Raw genomic sequence first — 21544 nt, 5'->3', positions numbered from 1 at the left:
AGAGGGAGAAACAGGCTTCCCACTGAGCAGGGATCCTAACTTGGGGCTCGTGGCCTGAGCCGAAGGCAGATGCTTAATCACTGAACCACCCAGGAGCCCCAGCCCTGTACATTTGAGCTCCCCATATTCCCCAAGCCCTTTTGCCCTCATCAACCACTAATCTATCTCCTGTCTCCATAGATTTCCCTATTCTAGACGTTTCACATAAACGGAATCAAGCAATATGAGATTTTTTTGTGACTGGCATCTTTCACTTAGCCTAATTTTTTCAAGGTGTATCCATGTTGTAGCATGTGAAACTTCTTCATTCCTTTTCATGACTGAATAATATTTTATTGTACGCACAAACCACATGTTATTTACCTATTCATCAGTTGGTGGATGTCTGGGTTGTTTCCACTTGGCCATTATGAATAACGCTGCTGTAAACATTTGTGTACAAGTATCTGTGTGGACATATATTTACATTCCTCTGGAAATGAGTGGAATAGCTGGGTCGTTTGGTAACTAGAAGTTTATTTCTTTATTCATAATCTCTACACCTAACATGGGGCTCGAACTCAGGACCCAGAGATCAAGAGTCACATGCTCTTCTAACCGAGCCATCCAGGTGCTCCGTGTGTTTAATTTTTCACGTTACAGCTAGGCTCTTCTCCAAAATGGCTGCACCATTTTATGGTTCATCAACAGTGTGTGAGCATTCCAATTTCTCCACATGCTTACCAACACTTGTTATTATCTGTTTTTGGTGATAGCCATCCCAGTGGGTGTGAAGTGGTATCTATCTCATTGTGGTTTTTTTTTTTTTTAAGATTTTATTTATTTATTTGTCAGAGAGAGAGATCACAAGTAGGCGGAGAGGCAGGCAGAGAGAGAGAGAAGGAAGCAGGCTCCCTGCTGAGCAGAGAGCCCAATACGGGGCTGGATCCCAGGACCCTGGGATCATGACCTGAGCTGAAGGCAGAGGCTTTAACCCATGGAACCACCCAGGCATCCCTCATTGTGGTTTTTATTTGTCTTTCCGTGATGGCTGATGATCAGAGAACTTTTTTTTTTTTTTTTAAATCTGAGAACTTTTTATAAACCGCATTTGCAACTGGGGTTTTCAGCCCAGTCGTCAGGGTCACCTGATGTGGTGATGCCTCCGAAGGATGTGAGTGTATCCACTCACTCCTCAGTTTTTCCCCAACACAGTAATTTCCTCTGCATTGTGATTAGCCACCCAATCATTCAAAGCCTTCTTGGGCGGGGGGCTTCTTGAGCACAAGCAGGCTGCTGGGTCCTGAGGATATGGAGAAAAGAGAAAAAAAAAAAAAAAAGCAAAACTTTGTCCGTTGTAGAGCTTGGTGTATAAGCATGTGGCCCTGGATTTCAAACCTTGCTTTGTCTCATCCCAGCCCTCTGGCTTTGGACAAGGTTCCTAACCCTGCCCAGCCTCAGTTTGCCAGTCTGTGAAATAAGGTTGCTCTGGGAGTTGCATGTAAAGCACTAGGCACAGTGTCTGGCCCGTGCTGAGCGCTTATAGGCATCTGTTATTGTTAAAGGTGAAGCCAGGCAGATGTTAACAATAATGGATAGTGAATCATGATCAGAGAAGTACTAAGTGTCATGAAAGCACATAATGGGGCCCCCCAACCTGGTCCAGGGTCTAGGAAAGGCTACCCAGAGGAACCGATGTTTAAATGGAGAGACAACAGATGAGTAGGAGTTGGCTAGAACAAGGGCAGTGTTTGGGGGGGGGATGGGCAGCGAGGGTTGTTCCTGGCAGGTGCACCAACTTGTGCAAGGGTTGGAGGCAACAGAAAGGGGCATGGCATACTGGAGAGACTGAAATGCGTTCCAATGTCTAGAGCCACGTGTCCACTGGGATTCTCTGCAATGATGGAGAAGTTCTATATCTGTGCGGTCCAATATGGTAGCCAGTAACCACATGTGACTATTGAGCAATCAAAATGTGGCTGCCATGACTGGAGAACTAAATGTTTAATTTTGTTTCATTATAATTGATTTACATTTAAATAGCCCCTATGGTTAGTGACTACCCAATTGGACAGCGCAGGTCTAGCGTGTAACCTGCAAGACAGGGTTGCGCTGAGAGATGAAGGTGGAGAAAAACATCTAGACTGCACAGGGTTATGGTGTAGAGTTTGCATTTTATTTGAAGCCCAGGGGAAGCGATGGGTTGGGGGTGGGAGGTGGGATTAAGCAGGGGAGTGGGGGTGATCAGGTTTTCCAAAGATCCAAAGATCCTTCCAGTTGCTGTAGGGAGAATGGAGTAGGAGGGTAGGGTTGGTGTGAAGCAGAGAGACCAGTTGGGGGATGGCTGCAGTTTCCCCGAGGAGAGATAATAGTTGTTTCGGGCAGAAAGAGACAATTTGGTAGGTTTGGGGAGGGGACTGGATTTTAGGGAGCTGGGAAGAGGAAGGTGTCCTAGGTCTCCTTGGAGGGTGACTGAGTTCCTAAACCTTAGTGTGGAATTCCTCCCTACCAGGGCGTGGCCCGGAGTTATGATTTCGGCGTTACCTGGGGGCTTCCCTGTCGCCCCCTGCTGGTTGGTGCTGGAAGCGCCTGTCACGAAAGGAAGTGTGCCACTGACAGGCCCCCACCCCCCACCCCGGCTGAGGGGCTGGGGGAAAGCCCCGGCAGGTGGGAAAATCCCCGCAAACTGCAAGTTGGTTGGATGGCGTGCATTCCCAGGGTCGTGTGCTGGGCTGCGTCTCTCCTGTCCCCGGGGCCCGTGCGCATTCGTTCTATCCGCCCAGTGATGGGTTCCACCAGTTCCCAGTCTGAGCCACATGGCCTCTGGAAGCCCTGTGGTAGGGCGCGGAAGGAGGTAGACGTCAGCACCGTGGGGCAAGAACCCCCCACTCCATGCCGGATCCCACCGGAGGCAAGGCCCCAGCACCCAAGGGTTGCCTCTGGTTGCCCCACCCCCACCGGGGCCCTCCTTGGCTAGACAGTGGGGGTGGGGAGGCGGGGCGTGTCTCCCGAGAGCAGGGTGTGGCCAGTGGTCCAAATGGTCACTCACTGATGGCCCTCCTATCCCGACCCGGGAGAGATCCCCCTACCCCACACCATGCCGGCGGGCCGGGTGCGCTGAGGGTGCGGAGACCCCGAGACCCTGAGACCGCAGCCCGCTGGCGGAGATCAGAGCAGACTTGGGGAGGTGCTGCGGCTCCGGGCTGTCAGCGCCCGCCGCCCTCCCGGCTTCACTTCCTCCAGCAGCCCCTGCAGCCCCGGAGGCCCGGGATCCCAGCGGTCCGTGGCCCCGGACGCCGCGCCCTAGCCTCGGCCGCCCTGCCGGGTAAGTCGGTGGGCGATCCCGGCACATCTGGGGAGGGGGCGGCCTTGACCCGACAGTGACTGATCAGGACAGCGAAGCCCGAGGGCTGGGGCTCCCTGCTTCTTCAGCCCCAAGCCAGGGTCTTCGAGGGGCTCCGGCTTCCACCTGGACTGCTGGACCCCTTCCTCCCACCCGGTGAGGGTCAGGCCCCCAGGATGGGGGCGGGGGCTGAACAGGTAGTTGTTGCTGCTGACGCTTGGCAATGGTGAGCTGGGGGGCCTCCGGGGAGGCAGACTCGGGGTCAGGGGAGATGGTTAGGGACACACGCCGGCTAAATGGTGTGTGGCTTGGGGAGGATGCCCCAGATTGGACAGAAAGATGGTGGCTCACGTTGAAGTAAAAAACCAAAACCAAGCTAAATAACAACAACAAAAAAACCCTGCATGTGGAGGCAGTCAGCCAGGTCCCAGCCTCCCCAGCTTCTGTGGGAAAATGCCTCCCCACCCCCACCTCCAGGCCCCTGAGGGCTGTGGGAGCCTGAAGCTGGACGGGACACAGCCCAAGCCCTGCCACCATCCACCCTCTCTACTTCTGGCCTTTCTTTTCCTTTCCCATGCTCTTCTCTGCTCCCTGCCCCCTTCTGCCACCCAGCTGTCCCCCCACTCACCGCTTGCTCTTATTCCTTCTTCCTGTTCCTACCCACCGGTGGGCACATAGTTTTCCCCCTAACCGCACCCCCTACTGGGGCCCCACGCCTTGCCATGCGGTGGGGACTATGGTTTCGATTCTCCTGTGAAGAGATGCCAAAGCCCTGAGCCCCATCTAGGACCTGAGGTGGGCTTGTCTGTTAGGGGGAGCTTGGGTCTCCAGTGAGAGGTCTCCCTCCCCACTCTGAAGCCCCCACAGACCCAAAATCACAGAGAGAGGTGGCATCTGACGCCTTCAGAGATGAATCAGACTGAAAACAGGGATGGGCCCCGGGAGATACTGAGAACTGAAGAAGTCATGGTAGCGAGCTGTCTGTGGTTTTGGACCAGGGTCTGCCAACAGCTGACCACCTTGAGGAAGTCACTTCCCCTTTCTGGGCCTTAGTCGTCCTGGTAACAAAATAAGAGGTTTAGTAGACTGGTTTTCCAACCGTTTCTGTGGCAAGAGGTTAAATGACCCGCCTCTAGCCTACAACGGCACTCTTATCTGCTGTGAGTTATCGGCCACTAGACAAGATGTGATGTAGAAAAAGGTTCATGCTGTGAACTCGAGAGTTTGTTTTCCTGGATCAGCAGCTGTGGTCTCTCAGATCCCAGGAAGTCCCGGAGGGACAGTCAGGGACAATCTCAACCCTTCCTGTGGGACTGTGTCAACAGGCAGACCTGTTGGGTCCCTGTACTTCCCATGTTCCAAGCTCACACCAGGGACCTCCTTCTCTCTCCTCACCCTCTGCCTGCCTCCCTCACGGCTCATTCCCTGTCCCATTGGGCTGACTCGGTGGGCGGGTCTACTTGGACTCATCTTCTAAACTTCTCTTTTTGCAGGCCTCAGCTGGACCTCCCCTACCCAGGCTGGGAAGAAGAAGGAGCTTCTGACAGCTCTGTCGCCAAGGTTTGAGCCAGACAGAGCAGCCTCCTCGCCCTAGGATGGCCTCGCCCTCCAGCCCTCCGGCTTTCAGGCTCCAGACATGGGATGGAGACCAAGAAGATGGCGGTGAGGTGGACAGAGAAAAGCCTGGCCATGGGGATGGGCCACCCCCCATGGAGTCGCCATTCCAGGGGGAGGACCGGAAGTCCTCCCCTCAGATCAAAGTGAACCTCAAGTACCGCAAACCAGCAGGTGTCAGGTGAGGCATCAAACGGGGGTGGGACTCAGAGCGGGGGGGTGCTCACCTCCAGTGGAAGACCCTGAGTCAGATTTGGTGGCCTGGCCCAGCCCCAGTGCCCTTCGGGTATGTGTGTGGTTTGCCCAGTCTCCCCCCTCGGTGTGAAGTCCGATGCATGAGGCTGACAAGGCAGGACCCCGTCAGGAAAGCACCTTCCTCCATCCTTGTGCCTGAAATGGGGCACCAGCCCTTGGCTGCCCAGTCCGGAGACCACCGCTGCCCTCCCCCGCCGTATCACTGGTGTTGGAAGGCCATGGTCAGATTCAGACCAGTCCAGGAGAGGATGTGCATGAGGCTTCTGGGAGCCGGGGAGCCTCCCTGACAGGCAGAATAGGCCCCGCACTGCCCAGTCTGTGCTCTCGCTGGGCTGCCCTACTCCAAGACGGTGATGCCACCCTGTGACAGGAAGTGTTTTGTCCAAATGGCCAATTCCCCCAGCCGGACTGCCCATAGGGCTCCCTAGTCACCCGCACGGCCCTCTCAGTCATGGTGTAGCCACGTGGCCTGCTGGGGAGATGAGGGTGTGTCTGGCCAGGCCAGGCGGACACCCAGCTTCCTGCCGTGGAGGAGACAGGGCCTGGCTCTCTCAGTCGCACAGCTATAGCTTTAACACATGACTGAGCCCAACAATCCCCCATTCATCAGAGTCACCAAAACCTTCCTTGGTGAAGCAAGAACCTGAGACTCTCCAGGGAATCAGAGAGTCCCCCACCTTTGTTTGTCCCTTCATATCTGCTGACCATGGTTCCAGGAGCCCCCAGTATGGGGGGCATCCCCAGGAGGGGTCCCCAGCTCCTTCCCCTTCCCTGTCACCAGAAACTTCTAAATGCTAAAGAGTTATAGCATTTCCCCAAAATGTGGCTTCTCAGTCAAACTCTGGCGAGCATCTGATAGGTTTCAGCGCTGGGCCCCCATGTCTCTGAGAAACCTCTGTCTGCCTAGCCTAGACTCTGCCTGGAGGTTAGCAGTCAGGGTCTGGAGTTAGTTAGACACCCCTCCCCCTCCACGTGAGCTCCAGTTCTGCACATGTGGTCCCATCCCGACCCGGATTCCAGGTCAAGGGCATGACACGTTCCTGTGCGGAAATCCTCCCTCTGGGATCAGGAGCCTGTTGTGAAATCATCAAGTCAACCAGCAAATGATAAGCACCTGATACTGAGACCAGACTCCATTTGCTCTGCCTGGAGTCATGGGGGTGCTGGGGGTTAGTGCCCCGGACAGACGGACAGGCCCGTCTCCCTTTCTCGGGCCTCTCAGTGAGTCCTCGGTCTGCCCTGGGAGGAAGAGCTCCTCAGAAAGGCTCCCCCAGGCTCATGAGCCTGCAAGGTGCACACAGGACTCCATGAAAGGGCTCCCTAGAATGGGGGCTTCCCGAGGGGGCCATGGTTCTTCCATAGCACCAGACACAAGTCATATCCCCACAGCCAGCCGGACCCAAACCGCTTTGACCGTGATCGGCTCTTCAGCGCGGTTGCCCGGGGTGTCCCCAAGGATCTGGCTGGGTTACCAGAGTACCTGTCCCGGACCAGCAAGTACCTCACCGACCCAGAGTACACAGGTAGGTCTGTCCTGCGGACCAGAGCCCCTGCGCCCTGACCGCTGTGCCGAGACTTGGCAGACGGGTTGGCCTTGGCCTTGGTCAAGAGCCAAGGGGCACTTCTCAGCAACCCTCCAGCCTGAAAGCCTCGTTTTGGTCATGGCTGTGCCTCCCATATCCACCCACCCCACGGGCTCCTGGCCTACCTCTGCCGTCCTCAGCCCATTTCATTAGCCAAATGGATACTCACAGGCTTCCGCGGTACATTGTTTTCTTTTTCTTTTCTTTTTGTATAACAGCGTTGTTGAGGTGTAATACACATACCATACACTTGACCCATCTCAGAACATTTTTTGCCCCAGATCAAAGTATCTTGGTCTGGTTAGAAAAACAAGATTTGTGTATTCTAGAAGATTCAGGTAGTAATGGCATGTATAAAGCTGAGGGTAAAAGAGAAGGACATCCCGCATCCACATTAATGATTTGACGTCTATCTTTTCAAAGTGTTTAAATATATTAGGTACATACTTACGTGATGGATCGTGCCATATGCTACATCTCCTAATTTCCACTTCAGTACACAGACCTCTAAGTCAGTCACTTTTTCAACCACAGAGGTTTCCGTTGTGTACATTTACCACAGTTTAGTTAATGAATTCCTTAATGATGGCCATTTAAGGTTGTGTGTCGTTTTTGGCCTCCACATACTCTGTGCCAGGCCCTCTGGGTGCTAAAAATTCTATATATAAGGTTGGGCCCTTAGAACAACCCTGGAATAGTCCCATTTTACAGCCAGGAAAACTGAGGTTAAGAAAGGCCGTGTGACCTGCCCAAGGAGACAGAGCCATTAAGGGGTAGAGCCACCTAACGTAGCTCTGAATGGTCTTGTGTAGACTGTGTTGCACGTACAACAAATTATGTCTTAGAAACTTATCTTTGAGACAGAAATTAAGTCATATCTGTAGGTATTTTATTTATTTATTTATTTTTAAAGATTTTCTTTATTTATTTGACAGACAGAGAAAGACAGTGAGAGAGGGAGCACAAGCAGGGGGAGTGAGAGAGAGAGGGAGAAGCAGGTTTCCTGGTGAGCAGGGAGCCTGATGCAGGGCTTGATCCCACCACCCTGGCTGGGATTTGGCAGCCGCTTAACGACTGAGCCACCCAGGCGCCCCCTGTTGGATACCTGTTGGCTCAAGACTTAGTAACCGTGCAGCATGACTCTGGTTCCACCAGCCCTGTGTGGCAATCTTTTTTTATTCCCCTGTGGGCTCGCTGTGCAGGCTCGTGGGCAGCCCAGCGACTCCCCACCTGAGCACTCTGGTGCCCCTTCCCCTCTCCTTCTCCCACAGAGGGCTCCACGGGCAAGACGTGCCTGATGAAGGCTGTGTTGAACCTTCGGGATGGAGCCAACGCCTGCATCCTGCCCTTGCTCCAGATCGACCGGGACTCTGGCAATCCCCAGCCCCTGGTCAACGCCCAATGCACAGATGAGTACTACCGAGGCCACAGTGCCCTGCACATTGCCATCGAGAAGAGGAGCCTGCAGTGTGTGCAGCTCTTGGTGGAGAATGGGGCCAATGTACATGCCCGGGCCTGTGGACACTTCTTCCAGAAAAAGAGCCAGGGGACTTGCTTCTACTTTGGTGAGGAGACTTTCTTGGATAAATTGAGGGGCAGAGGTGATTAAGGCTATGTCCAAGGTCACCTGGGTAATGTGTGTCAGAGCTGGCCCTTCAACCCAGATCTGTCTGACCCCAAGGACTCATGCTTCTAATCACTGGACTGCCTGCAAAAGCAGTTTGTCTTAGGAGATGTTTTAGCAAGGAAGCTCCCCACACATCCACACCCAGACCAGGGGGAGGGGAAGGGGCTGGCAGAACTGGTGTGTGGGAAATCTGACCAGACAGGGTTATTTTATTTTATTTTTAAAGATTTTATTTATTTTTATTTGAGAGAGACAGTGAGAGAGGGCATGAGAGGGTAGAAGGTCAGAGGGAGAAGCAGACTCCCCATGGAGCGGGGAGCCTAATGCAGGACTCGGTCCCAGGACTCCGGGATCATGACCTGAGCGGAAGGCAGCCACCCAACAGCTAAGCCACCCAGGTGTCCTGTATTTTAATTTTTTAAAGATTTATTCATTTTAGAGAGAGTGAGCAAGTGAGCATGGCGGGGGAGCGGCAAAAAGAGAGGGAGAGAGAGTCTTTAGCACACTCCGCAGTGAATGTGGAGCCCGGCCCGAGGCTCGATCTCATGACCCTGAGATCACCACCTGAGCCAAAAGCTCAGCCGACTGCACCACCTAGGCGCTCCATGTTCTGCTCCTTTAGATGGTAAAGAGTTATGGTCGCCACTCCCTTGGGTCAAGAGCTGGACAGGGCCACCTGTGGAAAAGGCACAGCTGCCCTCCACAGTGCCTGGGACCGTCTTCCCTCATAGTACAGACCTGGGAGGGCCTGGGATCCTAAGGCAGCGTTCCCTCCTCTCCTGTGGGTGGCTGTCTCTCCTGAAGGAGGTCTGGCCTTCTGTCCTAGGAGCATAAGGAGTAGACAGGTGGAAGCTGGGAGGCCTGAGGCTCAAGCTGCCCCCCTTGGCCCCCAGGCGAGCTGCCACTCTCCCTGGCCGCGTGCACCAACCAGTGGGAGGTGGTGACCTACCTGCTAAAAAACGAGCATCAGCCCGCCAGCCTGCAGGCGGCCGACTCCCTCGGCAACACGGTGCTGCACGCCTTGGTGATGATCGCAGACAACTCAACCGAGAACAGCGCCCTGGTGATCGACATGTATGACAGGCTTCTCCGTGAGGGGGCCCACCTCTGCCCCACAGTGCAGCTCGAGGACATCCCCAATCTGCAAGGACTCACGCCCCTGAAGCTGGCCGCCAAGGAGGGCAAAATCGAGGTGAGTACCTAGCTAGCCCCCATTCCTTCCCCACCTTTCCAGGAAGCAACAGGACTTATTCTGAATTTTCTGCAGAAAGAGCCAGGAGTGGTCTTCTACATAGATCACTGGTCTCCCCGCTTTTTTTTTTAATTTGATTGATTTATTTGAAAGAGGGAGACAATGCACACAAGAGGAAGAGGGAGAAGCCGACTCCCTGCTAAGCAGGAAACCCCACACAGGGCTCGATCCCGGGACCCTGAGATCATGACCTGAACCGAAGGCAGAGGCTTTAACCCAGTGAGCCACCCAGGCGCCCCCATAAAAGCATTTCTTTTGAGATTTTTGCCCTGCAGAATTTTTACATTTTCCTATATATACACAATTCTAATTATCTTCTCCTTTAAAATTCCTTGGTTTTGGTACTGTTTAATACCTTCTATAAGGCTGTGTGTGTGTGTGTGTGTGTGTGTATACACACATATATACATGTATATATATAAAAGCTTGTGTGTGTCCATATACATAGATATTCTGTATCCATATTTTCCTCCAGACTTTGCAGTTTTATTTTTAATGCCTAAAACTGATTTGTCTGGAAGTTATTTTGGTACAAAAAGGAAGCATGACTCAGCTCTACTTTTTTTTCAAATGACAACCAGTAGGTTGTCTGAGCCTAATTATCAGCGGGGCTTCACGGTGGGCAACCTGTTCCTTTTACACAGGGCCCCATGCTTCGAACACAGGCCTTTTTAAGGGTTAAGATTAAAAAAACATAAATGGAAGTTTTACTATTTTATTCCCCAAGATTCCTGGGGAACCTGGGTTCCAAAGGGAACTTCCCTTTGTTGTCCAGAGGCATGGCTGGGTGGCCTTTCCTTTCCCCATTACTCATTTGTAAAACCAAGTTGCTTTTCTATCTCTCTCTTTTTTTTAAAGATTTTTATTTATTTGAGAAAGAGAAAATGAGCAAGGGGGAGGGGCAGAGGGAAAGGGAGAAGCGGACTCCTCGTTGAACAGGGAGCCTGATGCAGGACTCAATCCCAGGACCCTGAGATCATCACTTGAGCCAAACTCAGACGTCCAGCCGACTGAGCCATCAAGGTGCCTGGCTTCTTCTTTTTTAAGTGATCGCTACACCCAGCATGGGGCTTGAACTCATGACCCTGAGATCAAAGGCCACATGCTTCACCAACTGACTCAGCCAGGCACGCCAAAACCAAATTACTTCTTAACCTGTTCGACTTAGGGATGCTTTCTAGTATGTCGGAAGCTCTGAGCTCTGACCACAGAAGTGTACACATCTGTGTAGCTCAGATCTCAGGGGGCCTCCAGGAGCCCTGGGCTGGTGGTCCCTCTGCCAGTAGGGAGTCCAGGAAAGAGGCCTCGGGACAGGAGTGGGAAAGGAAGAGCCAGGTTCCCTGAGACCTGGGCATATGTGAGTGGATGGGAGTGTTTATATCGTGGCTGAGCGTGTAGGATGTGTGAGCACTCATACGCACAAGGACCCGTGTGTCTGGGTGTGTGCGTGTGTCTGTGTGCAGCTCTGCAGGTGGGGGGCAGCTCTGCGGTGTGCTGTTTCCCAGCCACCCCTTCTCCCTACCCAAGGTCAATGCTAGGAGGTAGCCATGCAGGCCAAGCTCATGTGCCCACACCCCCACTGCAGATTTTCAGGCACATCTTGCAGCGGGAGTTCCCAGAGCCGTGCCAGTCACTTTCCCGCAAGTTTACGGAGTGGTGCTACGGGCCAGTCCGGGTGTCATTGTATGACCTGGCCTCTGTGGACAGCTGGGAGGAGAACTCAGTGCTGGAGATCATCGCCTTTCATTGCAGAAGCCCGGTGAGCCCAGGGGGACAGAGGTGCGCGTAAGGGGACCTGGCCCAGCTCCCTGCAAGGTCCACACGTCAGCGCTGCCCGGGGGACCAAAGCTGCCCTGGGACTGTGCCACTGGGGATGTGGCCCCCCCGGCCCATGCTCCTTCCACACCCCAGTCCCACCTGACCTGCGGAGCAGGCTGGGGGCCTGGGGGCAACCACAGGCGGCCTGTTGACTGGCCCCTGCTTGGGGCTGGAGGATGAGGCGCTCGGTCAACCCACAACCATGTGGGTGGGGTGGAGGTCGGTGGGGAGGGCTCATTTGCCCCCCAACCTCCCCTCCATTTCCCTCAGCCCTTACATTGAGCCTGACCTGAGCCTGACCCTTGCTCTTGCATTCCCATTCCCAGGACCGGCACCGAATGGTGATTTTAGAGCCACTGAACAAGCTGTTGCAGGCGAAGTGGGATCTGCTAATCCCCAAATTCTTCTTCAACTTCCTGTGTTACTTGATCTACACGGTCCTCTTCACCTTAGTTGCCTACCACCAGCCGGCCCTGGAGAAGGCAAGGCCCAGGAGGGCCACATTCTGGGGGAGGCCTCCTGGGAGCGACCCTGGAGGATGATGGTGGAGGGTGGGGTGGCTAGATCCGTCTGCAGATCCTCCCACCGAGGCTGTGACGGCTTGAGTGATAAGCCTGAGCTCGGCCTCAGCGGATAACGGTACAGAAGCCCGCACCGTGGGGAAAACAAGGATACTGGCCCAGGGCTCGCCATACAGGAGATGGTATTCTAAGGAAGTAACTTGCGTTAACTGACTTAATCATTGCTCACAACAACCCTCAGAGGTGGCAGCTGTTACCATCTCCAGTTTATAGTTGAGGGAAGGGACGCACAGAGAGGTGAAGTAACTTACCCAGGGTCACACAGGCTGTTAAGTGCGGGGGGTGGGATTTGAACCTGGGCAGTCTGGCGCCAGACCCCACCCTCAAAACCAACCATGTCAGTGTGCCTCTGTGACAGGCTAGAATCCGGGGTGGGGGTGGGGGTCCTGCCGCTGAACCTGCGCTTCTTGTGCTGCTCTGCGTCGTCTCTCCACAGCTTGTGCTCAGATCCGGCCCTCAGCTGAGAGTCTCCCTGTTGGTAGGGGACTCCAGGCCCCAGGTCCTACCAGACTGTCTCCTCTGCAGACCTTCTTCCCCCGGGAAGTGACTGCTGGAGACTCCCTGCTGCTGCTTGGCCACATCCTGATTCTGCTTGGGGGCATCTACATCCTCGCAGGCCAGGTAAGGGCTCTTCCCATTCACCGCGCCCCCCGCAACCCGAGCCCCGACCCCATGACTCCGCAACTCTATGGGCTCCCGGACCACCCAGAAGCAAATGTAGAATCCCACTAGGAGGGGCCTTCCAGGGAGTTAACCACAATCCCTTCATTCCCTGAAAACCACAGAAACCGAATCCTCTACCCAGTCCGGCCCCCACCAGCCTCAGGGCAGCTGAGGGCCTCAGGTTCTGGGGCTGGCAGCTCCCTGCTGCGCTTTCTGCACATGGCCTCTGTGATTCCTCAGGCTCTGCCAACTCTGCTCTGCAAACAACGGAGCTGGAAGCCCCTGCCCCTAGGTCCCTTAGCTGGGCCGTTCCTTCCTCACGTGGGAACCACAGACAGGATGGGGCAGGCAGGCTCAGGTCAACTCCCTCAGCAAGGCCTTTTGAGGAGAAACTGAGCCTCAGAGTGGGCAGAACTTGGGGACCAGATCCAGGTGGGCTGGCATCCAGGAGGGTCCCTGAGAGACCGGGGAGGGGAGGAGAGGGAGCTGTTCCCCTCACCAGGAGTAGTGAGCAAGTTCTTCATCAGGATCCATGGGGAGCTCAGAGGCCCCTGGCATTGTCTGGGAGTCTGGGCGGGAGGCGGGGCGGGGGGGGGGGACACGTTCTGGAAACAGGCTTCAAAGCTCTCTCAGCTATCAGCAGGACTCATGAGTTCCACAACTCCCAGAGTCCAAGAGGCTGCTTGAGCCCCTGAGGTGGCAGAACCAGGCTCGCAGGCTGGGGGCACAGTGGGGAGCCTGGGCTAAGGCCCCCCAGTGAGGCAGCAGGGCTGCTCGGTGCTCAGTGGCCTGGGGAGCAAACTTCACACCCCCTGTGCCCCTTTTCCCACAGCTGTGGTATTTCTGGAGGCGCCGTCTCTTCATCTGGATCTCCTTCGTGGACAGCTACTTTGAGCTGCTGTTGTACGTGGGCCCTCCCTCCCCTCCCCTGTCTCAGGCCACGGAGAGGCTGGTGTGGCAGAAGGGCTCCAGGCTGGCTTGAGAGGAGGGGACCCGGCATCAGGGAGTGCCAGGGGCCCAGGACCAAAGCGCAGGCTGTCTGGCCTGGGGCTCCAGTGCCCTCCCGCTCCCATCCCTGAGAGTTCCCCGTACTGAGTGCTTGCTCTGCACCTGATGGGGTCCGGTCCCAGACAGACGGAGGCCTTCCCATCCATCAGGAGGTGGCGGGAGAAGCAGCGGTGGTCAGCGCTGGCCAGTGGGGGTCAGGGGGAGCCTAGCCAGGGGTCAGCCTGCAAACTGACCCAGATTCTGTCCCTGCACAGCCTGGTCCAGGCCCTGCTCACGGTGCTGTCCCAGGTGCTGTGCTTCCTGGCCGTGGAGTGGTACCTGCCCCTGCTTGTGTCCTCGCTGGTGCTGGGCTGGCTCAACCTGCTTTACTATACACGTGGCTTGCAACACACGGGCATCTACAGTGTCATGATCCAGAAGGTGAGAGACGGGGGTGGCCCTGGAGTAGCCTGAGCAGACAAAGCTGGGCACCCCTCCAGCAGGGCTCCTCTGGGCTTCAGTGGACAGGTGCCCTCCTCCACGGCTCACCTGGCCAGGCGCTCTCGGAGTGCAAGCCAGAGCATGAGTGTGCAGGCACCTGTCCTCAGGGGTCAGAGCTCTGCACGGGTTAAGTAGACATGTGACCCCCAGGGAGGACGTGCATCTTTGCACAGCCCAGGGGCAGACACGGTGCACAGGAGCTCGTCTGCATGCCTGTGTCCTGGAACATCTGGGCCCGTGGACTTTTCTGCATCCATTTACGTAATCAGCAAAAGTTTGGGAAGTGTGTCCTGTGGGCCAGGCCCTGTTCTAAAGCATTGGAATATGCTCCTTTGGTCGCTAACAAAATGGGCAACTCATCAGTCCTGCTGCAGGGCACATTGTGGTAGGGGAAGTGAAAACACTCAGAGAGACAGATGAGATTACACATTGCTCTATGGTTTTGGGAGGTTTTTTGAGAGAGACACTGAGTGGGAGGGGGCAGAGGGAGAGAGAGAATCTTAAGCAGACTGGGGGCTCGATCTCATGACCCTGAGATGAAATCCAGAGTTGGACACCTAACTGACTGAGCCGTCCAGGCACCCCTGATTAGATTTCTTTCTTTCTTTCTTTTTTTTTTTTTTTAAAGATTATGTATTTATTTATTTGACACAGAGAGAGAGAGCACAAGTAGGCAGAGAGGCAGGCTTAGAGACAGGGAGAAGCAGGCTCCCTGCTGAGCAGAAAGCCCAATTTGGGGCTCCATCCCAGGACCCTGAGATCATGGACCAGAGCCAAAGGCAGAGGCTTAACTCACTGAGCCACCCAGGCGCCCCCCGATTAGGTTTCTTTAAAGACTGGTCTACTCCATGTGGCTCCTCGAGGCCTCGTGTATGCACACCTTTGTGTGTGTGTGGGTGGTGTGGGCCGAGGCAGGGGTCAGGGGTCGGGCCCAACGGCCCACACACCCCTCCCCCAGCTCCTGGATGCACTTGTGTGTTCTAGGTCATCCTGCGGGACCTGCTCCGCTTCCTGCTCGTCTATTTAGTCTTCCTTTTTGGCTTCGCTGTAGGTAAAGGCGCCCCTCTAGCCCCTGCCCAGCCCTTGCCCGGTCCGTATGCCCTGGAGGCTGCCCCCGGCCTCCCCAGGCTGAGGATCCCTCCTTCCTCCCTCCGGCAGCCCTGGTGAGCCTGAGCCGGGAAGCCCAGGACCCCAGGGGCCCCAGGGGCCCCAATGTCACGGAGGCAGCAGCACAGCCTGGGGCAGGAGGGACAGAGGAGGAAGGCAGCTCCACCCCATATGGCGGCATCCTGGACGCTTCCTTGGAGCTGTTCAAGTTCACGATCGGCATGGGTGAGCTGGCCTTCCAGGACCAGCTGCGCTTCCGCGGGGTCGTGCTCCTGCTGCTGCTGGCCTACGTGCTGCTGACTTACATCCTGCTGCTCAACATGCTCATTGCCCTCATGAGCGAGACTGTCAACAGTGTTGCCTCCGACAGCTGGAGCATCTGGAAGCTGCAGGTGCTGAGGGCGGCTCCCCTCCCCCACGATCTGCAGTCTGGGCTCCCCTCACCTACGCTTTCCTTCCGGGGGCTGTTGTGAGGATCGAGAAAGCTCACAGATCTAGAGCCCTTGGGATGGTGCCTGGCACCTAGTGGGGGCTCCGTATGTTTTTTGTTTTTTTTTTTTTTAAGATTTTATTTTTATTTGTCAGAGAGAGAGACGGAGAGCGAGCATAGGCAGACAGAGTGGTAGGCAGAGACAGAGGGAGAAGCAGGCTCCCTGCCGAGCAAGGAGCCCGATGTGGGACTCGATCCCAGGACGCTGGGATCATGACCTGAGCCGAAGGCAGCTGCTTAACCAACTGAGCCACCCAGGTGCCCCAGGGCTCCGTATGTTAATCAGGATCGTGATCTTGATCGTGATCAAGAACTTCCCGAGAGCTTACCGTGAGGCTCGGCTCGGTTCTAGGTGCGAACCACACGGCAGAGAACGAGATCGAATCCTTGCCCTCATGTAGCTCACCTTCTGTGTTTCTCATACGGTTGGTGGGGTCGCCTTGGTGGGTGAGGCAGGACGTGCGGTCCTGGGACCGGCCAGTCTGCGGGAGTTGGGGCGCAGAGGTCCCTGTAGCTGGGGCTGGTGTGACACCCACCTACCTTGAAAGTAGTAGCTGCTTCTTCTCCAGAGAAGGGTGGGGGTGGGGGCGGGCAGTTGGTGCTCCGAGAGCCTTGCTGGGAAGCTGGACTCTCACCGATTCACCATCAACCTTGGGGCTGCAAGTTCCATGCCCCACCTAATTCCCTCCCATGCCAGGGGGCAGACTCCGTGTGGGCAGAGCAGACAGGTCCCTGCACCTCGTGGTGTGGAATTCTGGAATCTGTAACTCTCCAAGTCATTGTTGAGCACACATTATGGGCTGACTTATCGACACCCGTCCACCTGCAAGTGGGGAAACTGAGATTGGGGGAGGGGAGTCCTGAGGGGGCTTCCATCCCTCAGGTAATCAAATGTTGGAGCTAGACTATATCCACCTGTGTAGCAGACCCTGGGTTATACTGTCAAGTGCTGTGAGGTATCCTCCTGGCTACTGTCTCATGTGTCCTTTGTCCGCAGAAAGCCATCTCCGTCCTGGAGATGGAGAATGGCTACTGGTGGTGCAGGAGGAAGAAGCAGCGGGCCGGTGTGAAGCTGACTGTTGGCACCAGGCCGGATGGCAGCCCCGATGAGCGCTGGTGCTTCAGGTGAGGGAGGGAGGCTGCTGTGGGGCAGGCCAGCCTTACTCTTTATTTATTTATTTTTTTTAATTTGACAGACAGAGGTCACAAGTAGGCAGAGAGGCAGGCAGAGAGAGAGAGGGAAGCAGGCCCCCTGCCGAGCAGAGAGCCCGATGTGGGGCTCGATCCCAAGACCCTGAGATCAGGACCTGAGCCAAAGGCAGAGGCTTAACCCACTGAGTCACCCAGGTGCCCCCAGCCTTACTCTTCCTAAAAATTTTTTATTTAGTAATCTCTGTACCCAATGTGGGGCTCGAACTCATGACTGGGAGGTCAAGAGTCACATGCTCTCCTGACTGGCGCCCCCAGCCTTACTCTCTCTTTTATTTTTCTTCAGCCGTACCCTCTTAAAAGCCAGGGGACAGCTGCCAGGAGTCAGGCCTGGTGGGAAAGGCAGGGCCTAGGAGCACCAGACACTCTGCCCCAGGCAGGCGAGGTCAGGGATGCTGGATCTCATAAGCCCAGGCCTGCCACTTACTGCCTGTCCCCTCTCTGGCTGTTCCTGACCTACTCCGTGGCCTGAAATGGGGAACAGTTAGGAGGCCAGGAAGCTAGAGGGACCCTCAGGTTACAGCACACTAGCCTTGGCCCGGCTGGTCTGCTCTGTCACGGAGGCAACAACCCTCCCACGGAAAACAAAGTCTTCCACGGGAGAGAGAGCCTGGGGGCAAATGCACAGTGGGATGGTGGGTGGCTCAGTGTCTGGGGAGAAGGGGTGGCCACAGCCCATCTTCCTCTCAGTCCCTGTGTCTACCCTGTGTCTCCATGCGCCCCTCTCCTGGGGCGGAGCATGTGGCACAGGTGGCTTCCCGGAGCCTCAAAGCTGCTCTGTGGCCCTCAGGGTGGAGGAGGTGAACTGGGCCTCGTGGGAACAGACACTGCCGTCCCTTTGTGAGGAGCCGTCAGGGCCAGCCGTCCCTGGTGAGTAGCGGTGGTGGCCGGAGTCCTGCCCTGGAGAGAGAGAGACAGAGAGAGTCTGCTTGGCCACACAGCCATGGAGAGCCTAGGCCAGGACCTCCCCGGTGTCCAAGGCTTGCCGCACTAAGAAGCACTTCCCACCTTTCTTCTCTACTCCCACCTCCTTACTGGCCTGTTTCAGACAGTCACCTGGGAGACACTCTGAAGCTGTTGGTGCCTCCCGCCTCCAGCCCTAATCCTGCCCGCACCACCGGCCTCTGGGCCTATTCAGCGGGCCCTCCAGCGCCAGCCCTGGGCTGAGCCTGGGGACCCAGCTGGAGAGCAGGTTAGAGAGGGCCCCCTCCCTATCCCGCAGCTTCAGGGTCATCTCCCTGAGCCCCCACTGATAGGCCAGTCCTGTTGATCCCCAGCTTTCCCCGGCTACAGGAGCCCCCAGTCCCCACAGCCCTGAGAAATCACTTCTGATGCTCTTCCTCACTGTCGTGGACTGCGTCTTGTCCATTCTAGTGTGGGGACAGCCCCTCCTGTCTCTACCCTGAGGCCTGTTCCGAGGCTTAACTTTCTCCACAGTATGTCCTTTCTGGAATCATTAGTAGCTCCCACTTCAAACCCTCCCCACGACAGCACCTGCATCACCTCTGGCTCCTGTGTAGGGGGGACTCCTCCAGACTCTGGCTCCAAAGCCTGCTAGTCTCCCAGGCTCCTAGGTCCCTGGTGACCAGGTGACGATGGCCCTCACAAACCCACAGGTTTTCTGCCTGCCCTCTTTTTGTCTCCCTTCCCCTGAGTCCTGCCACTCTGTCACTTTAATGCTGAGACTCTGAAAGTCACCTTGCCCCTCATCTTGCCCCAAGAATTCCACACCCCAATCCCATACCATCGCCAGCTGGGGCTTCCAACTGGAAATTCCTGATAGGAACGGCCATGGGGTTATCCTACCAGGTAGTGTGTGTACAATCCCACACCTCCTCACTCAGGCAGGAGGCCTTGAAGGTCTCTGCTCAATGTCCTCCTCCCAGGCAGCCACTCACCCCTCTGCCCCGTCCCCTCATTTCTCTCCCTTCTGCACCACTGCTGGGCTCAGGGCTGCACCCTCTCCTTTAGACAAGTCTTTCTGCTCTGGGCTTCTCTCTCTGAGGCGGACAGAAACTACACGAGGCCCACACTCCTCGCCTCCCACTGCTAGGAAGGACTCACTCCTCAGTGCGGAGGTGAAGATCCAATGCTATAATCCCGCCCATTTCCAACACCTCCCTCCATGGAACAGCCGGTCCCTGCACGGTGCTCCCTGTTCTTTGCTTTCCCTGGCTCTCTGTGGAAGTGTCATTCCCGCTCCTCTGGGTGTCCAAATCTGCTGCCTTCCTTACAGCTTGGGTTCCCTCAGAGCTCCCTGAACACCTACTTCCCACTTCCCTCCAGCTCTTCAGCAAGTCTCAGGTGTCCTGATTTCTACCACAAGGAACGTTGAACTTCTGGAAGGAGTTCAGGAAATGCTTATGGAAGGGGGAGGTAGAGAGAGGGATTGTTGGGGACTTCGGGATTACCCGCTGTACACAGAGTATGTGCTTTCATGGCTGTGGCCGCCTCCTGTTTGTCCTCCTGGGGACAGAGCCCAAGGGCCAAGCCACAGTGCTCTCCATCCTTTTTACAGGCACCTTGAAGAATCCGGCCCCAGCCTCCCAAGTAGAGGAGGACACTGCCTCAGAGGAAGATCAGCTACCCCTCCAGCTTTTAAAGTCCCAGTAATGGCCCAGATTCAGGACAGAGTCAGGGGACCTTCCCAGCCCTACCTGGTGGCTCTGGACCTCCAGGGAACTTCGGTGGCAAATGTAAATAAATATTTTCTTATCACTAACTCTCCTGGAAACATTATTTAAGTGAAGTTCATGGGCTCCTGGGCTGGTTGACAATCTGCACTTCTCGGTGAGCATTTCTCTGTCTGGGGCTGGGCTACTCTCAGCCTCACTCAGGCACAGGGGACTCCCAGCCCCAGGGTGGTCCTTTTCCTGGGTGCTGTGCCCGCTGTCATGACAGATATGCGTTGATAGACAAAGGAAACACAGCCACCGCTCCTTCCTCTCCCATAGCTTCCGGACATCCCTTAAAGCCACCTCCAAGATCTCTTTCAAAGCTTTGGAGCTCCATGGCTTCCTTCAGGCCCTGGAGTACTAGCTTCTTTCTCTTCTGGGCTGCCTGCTCAGTTCCTACCCCTCCAAGCTGTTCTGCAGGGCAGGCAGAGGGGTCTTCCTAAGATGGAAAAGGAAAAGAAACATCTTAGGGTGTTTCTGTGCCCTGAAGGCTTAAGAGGCTCCTTCAATGCCCACAGGACGCCCTAGCTGGCCTCCCCAAGTCCTCCACGGTTTTGACCCCGAATTTCCAGACACCTCTTCCCTGATACCCTTGCTGGCCACTCCGCCCCCCCCCCCCCATGCTCTCCTTAGGACTTTTATCAAATTCTTCGGGCAGACCGAGGAACCTGTTTATTTAACCCCCTGACTTGGCTTTTGCTGGAAGCCCCCGCCCCACCATTAAAATCCTTAAAATTCTAAGACCAGAAAGTTGGCTCGCGATAGCTTTTCCAGTTTTCTCGTCCAGACGAACTGCTCTCCCTCAGAGTAATGAGCGTTTATAAAATGCGATTGCACCGAATGGCTTTTAAGTGGCAGAGGCCGCAGCATGTGCAAAGGCTGAAAGGAGAGCATTCGTGGAGTGGGAGAGGTTTCCATCGCTGGTGGGTTGGGGAACGGATACAGGAGTCCTAAGGAATCAGGAGAGAAGGGGCAGAGGGGATGGAAGCGGTTTCAGCTGACACGTCTGCTCGCTCCTTAGAGGTCATTCTCAAGGGGAGTGATGCGAGCTGCCGGCGCGCAGGCGTTCTGAAAGGCTCCGCGGATATTCGGCAATGGCCGTGGGGAAAGTGAGACAGGCAGCCCGAAGAACGAAAAGCAGCTACTATTTTATGAATGCTTGCTGCCTGCCAAGGCTCCGCAGGGTTTCAAGCATGGTGTGTCATGTGATCCTCAAAACAGCCTCTGCGGTGCCGACAGCTTCATTTACAACACGAGCCATCGGAAGCTCACAAAGGCGGAGAAACCTCCTCCAAACCACGGAGCTAAAGTGGTACGCTCCAGCCCCCGCGCATGCGCCCTGAACACCCCGGGCGCCGCGGGACCCAGAATTCCTGGGGACGTGGAAGAGACCATAGGCTCTGACGGAGGGGGGTGTCCCCGGGTGGTGAGGCGGAGTCTGCGTCGTGAAAAGGGCTGGAGGTTCCCGTGAGTCTCTGCCAGTATTACCCTCCCTTCTGTGAAAAATGGAATGTTCCGACTCCTTAAAGGCCCAGGCCGCGAAAGGGATGTTCTTTTCCGTACCGTGAAAATGGAGGTGAGTGTGGTGTGTGACTAGGCCTAGTAGCTGGCGGCGAGGGCGAAGGAGCGAAAGGTTTCTTAATTTCTGAGAAGTTGTTTTCGGGAAGCTTTGTGGGGGGCGCAGGGAGGCTCCCTATGGCGCGTCTCCGGGTTTCGGGGCGGGCGCGGCGGTTGGGGAGAGTGAGGCAGGGCTGCCGGGGACTGAGGCTCAAGGCCCGCGCGCGTGTCTCCAGCAGGGCCGCTGCCGCCGTCGACTCCGGAGCCCGAGGTCCCCCAAGGCCGCTTCCCTGCTCCCCGGAC

At 55.8% G+C, this 21544-nt stretch overlaps 1 protein-coding gene across 4 annotated transcripts; it reads left to right on the top strand.

The window, feature by feature from the left end:
- The first annotated feature begins 2723 nt into the window (after window positions 1-2723).
- TRPV2 (transient receptor potential cation channel subfamily V member 2) lies at window positions 2724-19768 on the top strand. Of its 4 annotated transcripts, XM_032320953.1 has the most exons (15): window positions 2728-3304; window positions 4816-5117; window positions 6581-6714; window positions 8046-8339; window positions 9295-9593; window positions 11239-11412; window positions 11798-11953; window positions 12578-12673; window positions 13548-13618; window positions 13978-14143; window positions 15188-15254; window positions 15362-15702; window positions 16798-16925; window positions 17800-17879; window positions 19528-19723. In XM_032320953.1, exons 2-15 carry the CDS (start codon window positions 4918-4920, stop codon window positions 19620-19622), a joined length of 2301 nt encoding a protein of 766 aa, XP_032176844.1. In that variant the 5' UTR covers window positions 2728-3304; window positions 4816-4917; the 3' UTR covers window positions 19623-19723. The 4 variants fall into 4 exon arrangements, with proteins under 4 accessions (XP_032176846.1, XP_032176843.1, XP_032176844.1 ...); XM_032320952.1 differs by lacking the exon at window positions 17800-17879 and having other exon boundaries at window positions 2725-3304; window positions 19528-19768; XM_032320955.1 differs by lacking the exons at window positions 15188-15254; window positions 15362-15702; window positions 17800-17879 and having other exon boundaries at window positions 2724-3304; window positions 19528-19768.
- The last annotated feature ends 1776 nt before the right edge of the window (window positions 19769-21544 follow it).

This window comes from Mustela erminea, chromosome 18, assembly GCF_009829155.1.
Source record: "Mustela erminea isolate mMusErm1 chromosome 18, mMusErm1.Pri, whole genome shotgun sequence".
Classification (NCBI taxonomy): domain Eukaryota; kingdom Metazoa; phylum Chordata; class Mammalia; order Carnivora; family Mustelidae; genus Mustela; species Mustela erminea.
This window is presented reverse-complemented; position numbering and strand designations above follow the sequence as displayed.